The sequence below is a fragment of the Urocitellus parryii genome, chromosome 8, assembly GCF_045843805.1.
Source record: "Urocitellus parryii isolate mUroPar1 chromosome 8, mUroPar1.hap1, whole genome shotgun sequence".
In the NCBI taxonomy this organism is placed as follows: Eukaryota; Metazoa; Chordata; class Mammalia; order Rodentia; family Sciuridae; genus Urocitellus; species Urocitellus parryii.
In genome coordinates, this window is record NC_135538.1 from 112,770,279 (window position 1) to 112,784,799 (window position 14,521).

Consider the following 14,521-nt stretch of genomic DNA (forward strand, 5'->3'; position numbering starts at 1 on the left):
AATATAAAAATAATTAACACTCTCAGCTAGGAAGAATAATATATCAACTTAAAGGTATGAGACCTTACCGAAATTGCAGATGTTTCTGGTTTCTCCTCATACAATCATCTTAACCTTGAGAGAGATATACTCACATTTGTAAACTAATGTTGCAAAAACATTGTCATATAAGGAAGGAAAATACAGAACATGCAAAAGGGGGACAATTAGGAACTTTGAAAAATAGCAAACAGGAATTCTTAAAGAAATTGGGAAAAAAATAATATGGTAAAATTAACTCTTCTCTTTCCCTCCTCTCCTCATCTTTTTGTAAAAAACTAACAGTATCAGGAAAAAAAAAAAGAATACAGAGCATTTTAAATCTATTTTCCTCAAATCATAACGCTCTTCCCTAGTGTTCACCAAGAATACTGCCTTTAAAATCCTAGAGATCCTGGCATAGAAAATCCTGAAAAAGTCTAGAGTTGAGGGAACTTTAAGAAACAGGAATACTATGCATTTATGATCAAACTAACTTTAAATGATTTTATCCTTTAAATGTTAACAGGGGCCACACCAGAGTTCAAGATAAGTACATCAAACAATGAAAGTAAAAATAATACCCTCTCATTTCAAAGAGAGGAATTTTAGTTGAGCTGTGACCCTTTAGCAACTTTATCCTGGTTGAACTCTTCTACATGTATAAAAATGTCTAACACAGTCACATCTCATTCTAGCAATATTAAGAAAACACTATTATTTGATATAAAATTTGCAGTGGATTTTTTTTTTTTTAAGGAAGACTAGTTCTCTTGCTTACTCCCTTCCTCTAAACTCACACAAGCCCAGGAATCTTTTATAAAGAAAAGAGAAAAATATCAAAGTGAAGATGGTCAATGGGAGACATGTGTTCATTATTTGGCAGCATATCTCATATAACAGTGATCAGCTGATCATACACTACCACCCAGTTCCTAACCCACAACTTTCTATCAACAAAACTTTAGACATGTAGCTTCTTCTCATTTCACTCAACTTTATGTAAACATGATAATAAACTCATTTTTCACCATACAGATTTATTTTGAAAAGAAGTCTTGAAAAAGCTGTTTAATTAGCATATTGACTAGTATTAAAAAGCCATTTTTAAAGGGATTTTCCATCTTTTAAGATATACTGCACATTTCATAATATACTTTTTTAAAAGCATTTAAGATCACAGTGGCTTTGGCCAAAGCTATCTTCTTGTTGTCTTGCCCACATCTCATTATTTTCTACAATAATGCATTCACTACACTCTTGCTATCTGTTCGATAAGACAACATCCACAGATGTATTTTTAAAATTTCATCTCTTTTCTTTTAAATTTCAAAAAGAACAAAAAATGATGCTTCAGCAAACAGGATATTCCCAGTCATTCCTTGTAATTGTTGGGGGGAGAAGGAGTAAAGAAATAAAGAAAAAAGATGTGAGACACCTTCTTCAAAGATGCCTAGCTAGCCTTCTCCCAAAGTTAAGGTTTACTAAATTATATTAGAGATCTCTTTATGAAGATACAGTCTACAATACATTTTGACTGTTACTTTCATACTTACTGTAAAGTTAAACTCTTATCAGTGAGGAAGCATTTCTTCTGACCTGTAGTGCTTTGATAAAATCCAAAACTTACCAATGTTACTTTAAAAAAAAAATAAAACTATTTGACAAATTCCAAACTGAACAAATAAAATTGCTAGCTTCCCCAACCCTCCCAACTTCTTCTACCTATCCCCTAGCTAGGCACAAAAGGTCAAAAACTCTTATGATTATTTCTTTGCTCAAAGAATATAATCAAGAGAATATGAAAACTGTTCCTCTCTTTTGTTAAACTACTCTGAGTCCTCCTCAACTAGGCTTCAGTCTGGACCTATAAAAACTAAATAAAGATTCAAATACAAATGAATTCATCCACCCTTGCCCCTACATTAAAAGACTTTAGTAAGCACTAACATACTAACAGCCAAAAGTTGCATCCTTAGGATGACTCTAGGCCTCCCTTAACATGTCTACCCCTTTATAAGCTCAAGGTTGCCAAAAGAATTTACTGTTTGTTCTAGTCAAAACTTGAAGACAGGTCCTTCTTAGAGCTTTAACTGAAAGGGGTTTACAACTGTGAATCCTTCCTCTGTCAGTCTGAGATACATGTTTCTCCTCCTACAAAACTGAAGTGTCTTTCTCAATGGCCTGAAAGCTACTATTTTAAAATATAACCACCAAAAAGGATAAGGTTTCTTTATCTCCCAGTCTCTATAGGAAAACAAAATCTTAACTTTGATAACTACCTAACAGCTAATAGACACAAATGGCATGACCAGCATATTTTACCAACTCTTTGTAATTTTTTCACTTCTCCTAGTCTACCAATTCATCTCCTCCCTACTCTCATTCTCCTTTTAGAAGGCCTATCACTTCTGTGCAAATTGAAATTCAGTTCAGTTCATATTAGATTCTTCTCTATTGCAACAGTGTGTCGCTGATTATCTTTACCATTTTAGTGTCTAATTTTGCTTACCTTTGACAAAATGAATAAAGAAGGAAAGTTAAACATAATTAGTAAAAATTTGGCTATTTTATATAAAATCACTAGATAAAAAGTTCTTTAAAAAAAAAAAACACTAGAAGAGGATCATAATTCAAGGAATCACTCAATCAGTTTTTGGGGGCTAGAAAAGATCCCCAGCAAAAATCAAGCTCCAATCTCTCATTCTACAAATGATGAAACTAAGGTCCAATAAGATTGACTTACCAAAGGTGATTTCAATGAGGGATTTGATTTTAGAAGGGGCTAACTCAGCATGATTCTCTGACTCCAACTCGAAAATATTCTTCCTCTTGTATTCTCATTGATAAAGCAACATTCACCATTAATCATTCAAAACAAGATCAGAGATGAATATATATTATCTGCCTAAAACACACACATTTTTATAATTCCACTGTACACCAACAATAACACAGGAAAGTTTGGTTCAAGTAACATGAAATTCCATTTCACTCAGGAAAGACTATTTCAACAGTCCTAGGCAAATATATGAACCGCCTTGATGAGAAAAAACTGCTTTTACACACAAGTTTAGAAAACAAACTCCCATGCATAAATATGAAGAGCGCCAAATGATTTAGATAGTCTTAAAAATATTTGCCAAAAGAAGAAAAATAAAAATAAATTTTAAAAACCCTTTTCTGCACTTACCAGCAAAGCATTTGGAACAGAGATTCATAGTCTTGCTGGACCTGGGGCAAAAAAAAAAAAAAAAAAGAAAAGAAAGAAAGAAGAGCTAAAAATTCTGTATCAATCTAATTAAAACATAAGATGTTTGAAATGTAGGCAAAGAATTTCCTGAATTTCCTGGCCAGACAGGAAACTAATAAATGAGTAACAAGTTCCTGACTAGCCACCCCTCCCCACAAAAAAACCAAACAAACAAAACAACAAAAAGTAAATATACCATATGGTTTTCGCTTTTTACCTGTGAGTTAACCAATGCTTTACTTCATTTGCTATAACTAACAGCTCGGGCAGCAATAACTTTGGAAATAATATAATATGCCCAAAAGATAGCACAGGATTCAATGTGTCCCACCTACCCTCTATTCATACTCATTTGATTTCTGTAACATTATTAGAACTTTTTTTGTTTTTGGTGGGGGTGCTGGGGGTTGAACCCATAGGCACTTTATCATTGAGGTATATCCACAGCCTTTTTAATATTTTTTTTCCAGACAAACTCTAAGTTGATTAGGACCTCACTAAAGGCATGTACCACTGCACCTGGTATATTACTTGAACTTTTATCTCTTTTTTCTCTCATTAAAGTTCAGTTCCTAGTCACATTACAACCCTGTAGTTTAAAATTCTTCTTTAGATGTTCTCAAATTATTTTTCATGCCCTTTCATCTTTTAACATTAACTACAATTCATTGACTACCACCTTGAATGGGCATTTAACATTCATTATATTATTAATCTTCCCAAGAGATGAGTATTACCATATTGCGTTTCTTCTAAAATGCATTTTTTTGTTTTGTTTTGGTACTAGAGATTTAACCTAGAATCACTTGCACTAATCTACTTCCCCAGCCCTTTTTATTTTTTTTTAAACAGGGTCTCACTGAGTTACTGAGGCTGGCCTCAAACTTGTTATTCTCCTGTCTTGGCCTCCCAAGAGGCTGGATTACAGGCATGTGCCACCACAGCTGGCTCTAAAAAAAAAATTTTTTTAATCACATTACCATTTCTGTAACTAGAAAATACTTTACAGTTGGCTACATTATGAATAATTTAACAAGGGAATGTTACCCCCCATCTCCTCCAAGGTGTTATTAAGCTGAAGAGTCTTAGAAATCAAGAACATACAACCTGAGAGGTTACCATCTTGTCTGACATAATATAGCTGGATAACTGCAGAGGGATACCTGGCCTGGAGTTTGAGCTACCTCCAAAGGCCATCCAGTCTGTTCAAAACACACCTGACACCACACAGCAGACCAGGGACTACAAGCCAGGATGTCAATAAGGACTCATCTGTTGAGTTCATTTCCCTGCTATTTCCTTTCTTGATACTTTACCAAGTGGACCCATTCTTACAGCTCCTTCTTCTAAACACATCTTTAAAAAAAAAAAAAAAAGGATCTTACTGAGCTGATTAGAGCCTCTGTTAAGTTGCTAAGTCTAACCTTGAACTTGTGACTCTCCTGCCTGAGCCTCCCAAATTGTCAGCATTACAGCTGGCCCAAAAACCTCTTAGAACCCTCCATGGTGAACAAGCTGACCTATTTGCAGGTTCACTCCGCAGCAACTCCACTCCCAATAACTGAGCCTTCAAGGAGAGTTGTACCTCCTTGCTATTTCCTTTCTTGATACTTTACCAAGTGGACCCATTCTTACAGAAGAGTCAACTTTCTTACAGAAAGTCAACTTTCTTCTTGCCTATGTACTAAATTTTATAATTATAGAAAGTCTCCTTCAGGAAGTATTTCCTGATGACTATGATTGTTTTCCAACATAAGGAAATCCAAAATCTAACCATCACTGTCACAGAATGCACGATGGGGTGGGGGAATCTATTTCTCTTTCTCGGAGGAAATGCTATGTCAAAAAGTGAAAATTTTTTTAGAATTTTGCTTAATATACATGAAGGGCAATGAGGAAAATCAAGTATCAATAAATGGATAAAAATGAATAAACAGATAAAGAGATGTGTTAATGGTATCAAGTAACATTTGTTACATGATTACTATATGGCAGGCATACTACCAGATGCCTTCAACTGTTTTACCAAGGAGGAAACAGAAGTTCCTAGAGAGTATATAAATTACAAAGATTACAGAAATAGTAAATGAACAAACCTGGTCTAATTCCAAGCCCATAAGCTTCTTTTCACCATGCAAAACACAGGCCTCTGCCCCAATATAGAAGCTGGTGGACACACAAATCCCAAACTAATAGGTTTTGAAAATGGTCCCACAGTTAAAAGATTTGACCTAATCAAGTTAGCTCCCTGAGATAGGAAAACCTCTTATCTGGCAGAAGCACAACCCCCATCCTCCCTTACTTACTTACACTTACACACACACACACACACACACAAACACACACACACATACACACACACCCCTACACTCACAATCATTTCAGTTCCAACACAAGGAAGAACTAAGGTTGAAGGAATTCCTTTGTTAACTAGAAGTCCTCCCAGAGAAGCAGAGTCCTATATGATATTTTACTATCTCTAGTCCATGCAGCGTCCCAAAGAGCCAGAGGTAATTGGTACAACACCTTTGCTGCTCCCTACTGTGCAGCAGGAATCATGGAAAGCCTGCAAAAAAAAAAAACTGAGGGCAGCTCAGATCCAAGTGTGCCAGTTTTAACCTGGTTTCAATCCCTGGTAGCAAAAAAATAAAAACTTTAAAAATTGTGTTTCACAAAGCTGTTAAGAAAAAAAAAATAGCAAAATAGCACTTTTTTTATTCTCCTTGATCTCTTTTCAGATAATGTATTTAAAATACCCACTACTTATATAAATGACATTCGTTTCATATTCTGAACAGGAAACTTTCAGTAACATACTCATCAACTGGGTTATAAAAGAACTAATATAGCAGATATTATTAATCAAAATATGCTTTAAATCTAAAATAAACCAGATTTTGGCTATAAAAATAATGGTCATTGCTGAACAATGCCAATTTGGATCACAGGGATCAACAACAATGAAACCAAAATAACTGGCAGAAACTTCTGAAAACTTTGCTCCTTTCTCGTGTTGTACATGTGAAACCTGAAGCTAACCTCAGGCATCCAATACCCACATAAAAGTAGTATGAACAATTTGCATAGTCGTGGGACAGAAAACAGTGCTTTCTATATGAAAGCAAGCATGAAAGAGAGATACGATTCTTCTTTGTTCCCACCACTACAATGAAACTACTCTTGAGATCTCTAATAGCTTCTATGTTTCTAACACCAATGTGTAACAGGTTGAATAATGACTACACAAAGACATCAAATCCTAATCCCTGAAATCTGTCATCCCTAGAAGTTACCTTATCTAGAACAAAGGTCTTTATAGATGAATTAAGAATTTTGAATGAGGAGATTGCCCTGGATTATCCATGTGAGCTCTAAATGACATCATTATGTGTTCTTATAAAAGTGGCAAGAATGTTCTTGTGAATTGAGAGATACGCACAGGAGAGGTGATGTTAAGATAGATGGAAACAGACAAATGATAAAAATCACAAATTCAGGAATACTGGGGGTAGCTAGCAGAGGCAAGGAATGGATTTTCCCTTAGAGTCCCAAAGGCAGCCCTAACAGATTTTGTAGCCTGCAGAACTTTGAGAATAAATTTATTTTGTTTTATGCCACTAAATTTGCAATGATTTGTTATAGCAGCCTCAGAAAATTAATACACAGAGTTCTCTGATCTCATCTCATTTTTTCTCAGCAGCACTTCACAAACCTTATTCTTTCTAAAACACGCTCTTCTTATTTTTATTTTAAACTTGTTGTTATGGTTTGGATATGAGGTGTTCCCCCCAAAAGCTCATGTGTGAAACAATGCAAGAAGGTTCAGAGACGAAATAATCAGTGAATTAATCACCTGATAGGGATTAACTGAGTGGTAACTGAAGACAGATGGGGTGTGGCTGGAGTAGGTAAGGCACTGGGGGGCAAGGCTTTGGGGTGTATATTTGTATCTGGCAAGTGGAGATCTTTCTCTCTGCTTCCTGATCATCATGTGAGATGCTGCCATACTCTCATGCCAAAATGTTTTGCCATGATGTTCTGCTTCACCTTAAACCCCCAAAAATGGAACCATCTGTCTGTGGATTGAGACCTCTGAAACCAAGAGCCTCCAAATAAACTTTTCCTCCTCTATAGTTGTACTGGTTGGGTCTTCTTCATCACAATGACCAAAAAACTGACTAAAATAATTGTAGATGAACACAATACCTTTATTTTATTCATCTTTCTTTGTGGTGCTGAGGATCAAACCCAGGGCCTCACAGGTGCTAGGCAAGCACCCTTCCACTGAGCCACAACCCCAGCCCCAAACACACTCTTCTTTTACCTTCTTGTCACTTGGGTCCTAAATCAAATTTAGCCTCCCTGCTACCTAATTTTCTTCCCACCTCGCTGTCCCCTTCCAGCCTCCCTTACTGGTTCCTCCCCCACTGCCAAGACATTTATCTGGAAGTCCCATGATTCATTCCTCATAAGCTCTATTTCTCATCTGGTGATCTCATGCAATCCCATGGCATTAAATATTGTATCTTTAGACTAAAAATTTACATATGTTTACCTTCGATCCCAAACTTCTTCACCTTGCTGCAAACTCACATATGTGCCTATTTGACATGCCAACATGCAACATGAGGGCAAACACAGAATTTCAAATTAGAATTCTCAAACTCTCTTCAAGTTTCACACACTTTCTTATACACCTCTATTGTGCTAACACCTTCTTCCCCCAAGCCGCTCAAATCAAACTCCTTTGATTCCCATGTACAACACGGCAAGATCCACTCTTCTTGCAAAAAGACTTGAAATCTACGCACTTCCTCTTCTCAGTACTTCTACTCTGGCCGCCACCACCAACTCTCTCCTATGCCATAGTTAATGACTTTTAACTGGTATTCCCATTCTTGACCTTCAACAATGGATTTTCCATTCAATAGCCAGGATAATCTTGTAAAAACAACTTAGATCTTAACACTATCCAACAATTTCCTGTTGCATTTAGTGTAAAGCTCAAACTTTTTACAAAAGACTAGAAGTCCCCTTGTGGTGTGACTCTGCCAACCCTATTCCTTTCCATTGTTAACCATCATTTTGTCCTGTTTACTCTCCACATTCCAACCAAACTGGTCTTTTTTCTGTTCCTAGAATGTGCCACAGAGCTTCTGTCCATGCTGTGGCACATTCTCTAACTCCAAATCATTGTTAAGGCAGTCTCTTTTTGTAATTCAGGTTCTAGTTCAAACCTCTTCAGTATCCTTCCCCTGACCCAATTTAAATCAGTCCCTCTTCTTTTCTCTCACAGCACATCATTCTGTGATATCTCACCATTTGACTCTTTGCTTGCTGACTACCTTTCACAACTAGAAGATGAGCTCAACAACCCTCTTGGTTACTCTATTTTGTACTTCATAGGCATATCTGCTAAATAAAGAAAATAATCTTTTTTCAGAGATATGAGTCACAAAAATACAAGTAAATTTTTAAATGTATTTTGTAGAGATCATTTAAACACCAGCTAAATGATAGGATATCCACAATTCCTATGGCTGTCAACTTATCATCGCTCAGGAGCTCCATCACAACGAATTTCATAATTAGTAGATTTATATATCTTGACATGATTTATCATTCAGGAGATAACAGGTGGCAGACATTGTAGAAAGTTAAAAAACAGTTTAATTTGTTTATCCTCTCAATAAATAATTAATGCTATTTGCAAATATATTCTCCTTATATAGAATACAGAAAAAGAACAAAAACATTTAAGCATTAACTGAAGATCACTTACGATTCTACCTCCCCAAAATAAGAACTGGTAACATTTTGAAATATTTACTCATTTTTATAAATAGATATGCATAACTCAGCATTTATTATATTTAACAGTATTGGTGAAAATTTGTGGTATTTCACAGGTATTCATTTTATTATGCTTTGTATTATATATTATATGGTCATATATTTTCTTTTGTATATCAAAAATTAAAAGAAATGCACGATAAAAATATTTTAATTTTAAATTTACACTTAATATTTTGTGCCATTCTTCAATAACGTTTTGTTGCTCTAGAATAATTATAACAGATACAAATAATAATAATCTAGTACATATTAATACTTTATATATCCAATATAAGCTTGCAATAAAATTAATCTTTTCCCTGAGTATTTATTTTTCTTAATATATGTTGCTACAGTCAGCATTTATAGACAAAAAATCATGGTCATAAATGTGTCCGAATGATTATCCTTAAAACTGATTTGAAAAGTAAAATTTAATAGATGAAATGTATGATTTTGTTAAGTATGACTAAATTTTGAAAAGTTCACATATGTTTTCCCATACACCCTTACCAACATTCAGTATTTTCACTTTCAAATCTTTGGTGGTAAAAATTGTTATTCTGTTTAATGGTGTGTCTTCTTGCTTTAAAAAAAGTTCAATTTCACTCATTTTTAATAATGAATACTAATTCATCACGAGGAATTTCCATCCTTAATTTCTTAGAATTCTAGAAGAGTCCTATTAAAATATTTTTCTAACATAAACAAGACTATTATCTATACCTACCCAGGGAAACACATGCATGCCAAACCCACAGAGAAGCTGTTTTAATATAAATATAGAAATTAAAAAATAATCCTGTCATCCTGTCAATGTTCCTCAACATCACTCTTTTTTTTCCCCTGGGCAGTAGAGGAAGAACCTAGGGCATAAGAATAATAAAGGAGAATAAAAAAGAAAAATCAGTACCAACACATAAACATGCCAACTCTTCCATTTGGTTTCTTCTCTAGATTAGACATGGACCTTAAAAAACACAAAACCTAGACAATGAGATTTACTCCTTTAAAATCCTGTGTTTCTTCTTAAAAATTCTAATTTCTATAAAAGCAAACTAATCACAGTTCTTAAATTCCTTTACTAATTCAGGAGGAGGGAAGAAGAAAACAGGATAAATCAACAGAAGGAAGGAGAAAGGGAAGGAATAAGGGGTAAAGGGAGAGTTGCAAAAAAAAAAAAACAAACTAGACTGCATCCTTCACTCTAAAACCATTTCAGTTGCCTTAGAGGTAAAATTACAAGACTAAAGACCAGGAACAATCTGCCTGACACCTAACACATTTACAGTCAGAAAATCTGAATCCCTACACAAGCTAGGACACAGCAAACAGCTCTACTAAATATCATTCTCTGCTGACCCCAAGCAAACAAGAAAAGGGCCAGTTCAAATAGATGACATCCTAGCTGAGAATGACAAAGGAGGCTTTCAACAGTGCAACCAGCTTGTCAGAACTATTTCACATCACTCTAAATCACTCAGACAATGTCTGCAAAGTTTTTGTTTTTAAGGGAATATTAAAAAGGAAAAGACTTGTTAATAAGAGGGGCTCATTTTTAGAATGTACTAAATAATAGGTTCTAGAGTGTAGCAGTATGAATCACTTTAAAACTGCTTATTTTCAAAAGTAATTTCACCATAAAAATTTAGATTCCAGGTGGGGTATTGTGATTAGAATTTCTTTAATACTGTACACCAAAATCAAGGAGGGCAGACCACAGGATATGCCTCTGGTTTTATGTATTTTTAAGTTCTTACACTAAAAATATAGAAATGTAAAACAAGTCGGATCACCTGTGGTTCTATACACATTACTAAAAGCTTAGTTCAGCACCATCCAACAATTATAAACAAGATGAAGCATGATCATAAATAATCAAAAGAAATTAGGATTTTTAGCATTTGAAAGCGTTTGTGTAAAGGGAGGGAGGGAGGGAGGGAGGGAGGGAGGGAGGGAGGGAGGGAATACAATGAACTGAACATATTTCAAATATTTTCAAAATGCTTTTTCCACAAGAGAAACTTAATGACACTATCAATTCTAGCATACCATGTATATGCAATGGTTATGACCATCTTACCAGTTAGGCCCAAACATAATAGATTTTCGTTCCCAAAATTATCAGCAATTGCTTTACAATGAATCATTACTTTACAATGGACTCCTTTAAGCAAGCACTAATTTATGCTAAATATGAACACAAATGGGGGGAGGCCTTCAAAAAACTGAAAGTAAAAAAATCAGGCATGTAGTCATGCCCACAGAGATGGTATTTGGGGTTTCAAAAAAGGAAGACAAAATCAGAGGAATCACTATCCTAAGATCATCTATTCAGATAAGGTCTGTGAAAGGTCTGTGAAAGACCTGAGATGGCAAAGTTCAGAAACACTGAAGTCTGGAAGGACATCAAGCAACACCAGTGTTGGATGTTTTGTCAAAGGCATTACACCAAACAAATCTTAAAAGGAGAGAGGAGAGAGTTTTAACATAGACAGATACAGTGTAGATATAGATATAAATAGAAACAGTTTAAACATAGATTTAATGTTTATTTCTGGAGAGTAATCTCACCAATGCCATCAATGGCTCCTTTGAAGTTCATCTAGAAAGCAATGGAATAAAAGCTTTTGAATGTTGTCAGAAGATCATAAATGACATCAAAATTATGACCACTATCCTAAGGTTACATGAACAGATACTTATGGTTTAGGATAAAATTTCAAGTGGCAGCAACATTTACAGATTTTAAAGGTTCAAAATCTATTCTTTATCTTAGAAAATGTGCAAGTTGAAACAATAAGTGAAGATGGGATCTTTTAAAAAAACATGGTCAATAACTTTAAAAGTGATTTTTAGCAAACAGTAAAAAGTGATGTCTACAAAGATGTGGAATGTCTGAATAAATCTGTTCGTAAGTATAGAAAAAGTAGTATTTTAAAATTTTTATGAGAAGCATGTACAAATACTTCTATAATCAGTGATGTTAAACATGCAGTTACCATTAGGATAAACTAGGTGAACAACTGTATGTGAAATCTATATATGAACTGCACACATGTGAGCTATATGTTGATGAAATTTAACTATTTAAAAGTTTCTATATTCAACTTAATGACACTATCAATTCTAGCATACCATGTATATACAATGGTTATGACCATCTTACCAGTTATGCCCAAACATAATAGATTTCTCAATAAGAACATTTTGTTCTAATTGAGAAAACAAAGACTGCCTTACACTTTGTTATCATATGTAAATGCATGATCCTTTAGGAAACTCAAACTCTGTATTAGAGTAAACTAATGCATAGCAGAATTCACGTTTATAGTAGAGAAAACAGAAGGGAAAAAAGTTCATTGCTATCAGATATAACTAAAGAAATAAAAATATACAGTTAATAAATGTAGTTTCATTTATTCCCATCCATTTTATAAAAATATTTTTTCAGAATTCTTTATCAATGGAGGGCACTTTCTGCACTGAGGAAAATTTTCTGTATCTTGATCTGGGTGATGATTACATAGGTATATACATTTGTCAAAATTAATTTACACATTTAAGATCATACTACACATAAAAATACAGTTCAATCACATACTTTTGGTACAAAACTACCCTGAAAAAAATTTCTACAGTACTTTAGATAGCACTATTCCAAAGGCATTCTTCATGTCTCTATGAAAATACGTACGAGATTACCAACCACTCAGTATGAGAGCATAACCCTAAGAATAAACTGAGAACAAAACACATATGAGAAATAGTATGAGGTATTCCCTAGCCTTGTTTTCTTAAGGCTAGTCATGCTGCTTCTGCAAATGGATGGGGTTAGGTGGTTACTACATTTATGGAGATCAGAATGCTTTTCTCAAAATAGGGGTCAAAATAATTAAATGGCCATGAAACATTTGCAATGGATTAAATACACTGAAGAACCACTTCTTCTACAGCAAAGCAGAGCTCTTTGCATTTTCCATCATTTTTACAACAATGATTACACAAAAATTTTTCAAGAACTAAATACACACTTGCCCTACCCAGGTGAAAAATATTTTGGCTTCATCCTGATGAAATTTGCATTTATATACTTTTCTTATTAAGATAATTCAGGCTTTGTGAAAGAGATATTCATTTATCCATAATTATGCAAAATCAGATCAAAGGCAGAATAATTTTAATAAAAGATGAAAAGTAAGCCTAAAGTATTGTTATTAGATTTTTCTTTGTCAGAAAATGAGTCATAAGCCTGGAAGATGATAGACTTATAAGCGGTTCAAACCACAGGGTTAAATAGTTGTATGGCTGAGAAAAAGCAGCACTCGGTACTTTCAAGCAACTGGAAAACATTCAAGGAAAATGGTATCTTACATGACGTGACATTTTCATTTGTTTCGTTCAGGTAAAATACAAGTGCCAACAGAATATCTACTAAATACAAAGGCCAAAGCAATAGATACCAATATACAAACAAAAGAAGATTTTAAATGTAAAGGTAATGTCACTGACATTAAAAATGTCATTTAAACTTCAACAGGACTTTTCATTTGCTCAAATTCCAAACATTTAAACATTAGATAAGTCTACTAGAGCATTCTTAGGAAGACTGTGAAAGGATTGAGAGGATATCCACCTTGGAACATGGTTAAAAAATGATAGTAGAGGAGAAATTGCTTTTCTTATTCCCACTCCAATGCTCACTGACATATAAATAACTAAAATTCAAAGTTCAAAATTTCCATTTCCCGACTAGTTTAATCATTCATCACAAAAGGAAGATTGGCTAAAATTTGCAAAAGAAAATTCTCCATGTCATCAATCTGAACTATTAAACTTAGAGCAAGAAATGAGAATCAGAATTAAACTCAAGAGTATATCTTTTTTAATCCCCTTGTTTCACAATCACCAGAGATTCTACTGGTTCTTTTTGAATATTTCAGTGCTTACAATCCTGAATTTCTAATTTCTTACTTATACCACTCCCATTGTTGTAGGCTCTTTTATAATTCTGTCATCAGTCTAAAAACATAGGCAGCTACAGGGGTAGTGGTAATTGCAATAGCCTGAGAGTTTGTAAAAGCGTGGCTTGAAACGTGTAATCCTGGCTCTGGGGTTAAAATAAAGTGAATTACTTAGATGAGTGACCTCTAATATTCTATGAATCTATGATCACACAATAACATAATCATATATAATTTATTAAGAGAACTACTAACTCTCCTTTGTTATTTCTAGGCTAAGTATCTGCAAAAATGGTCTGGCACAGTTCTACTCTCTAGTTTTTCAAACTGCTCATTCTGGAATATTTTTCTGAGATATTCCTCATATGTTTGGACTGTGAAGGTCTAATACTAAATATGGTAAAATAATGGCTTTGTGATTTCTGTAAGCACCATTTTAATTATGATTAAA

The 14,521-nt window shown here is 34.3% G+C and overlaps 1 protein-coding gene across 2 annotated transcripts in view; it reads right to left on the reverse strand.

Moving 5' to 3' along the window:
* The window catches only part of Zfand3 (zinc finger AN1-type containing 3), a 303,765-nt gene that overhangs the window by 213,939 nt on the left and 75,305 nt on the right, over nucleotides 1-14,521 (reverse strand). For both annotated transcript variants that reach the window (XM_026383582.2, XM_026383581.2), the window contains exon 2: nucleotides 3,212-3,252. In XM_026383582.2, the coding sequence (XP_026239367.1) occupies nucleotides 3,212-3,252 (41 nt within the window). The remainder of the gene's footprint in view (nucleotides 1-3,211; nucleotides 3,253-14,521) is intronic.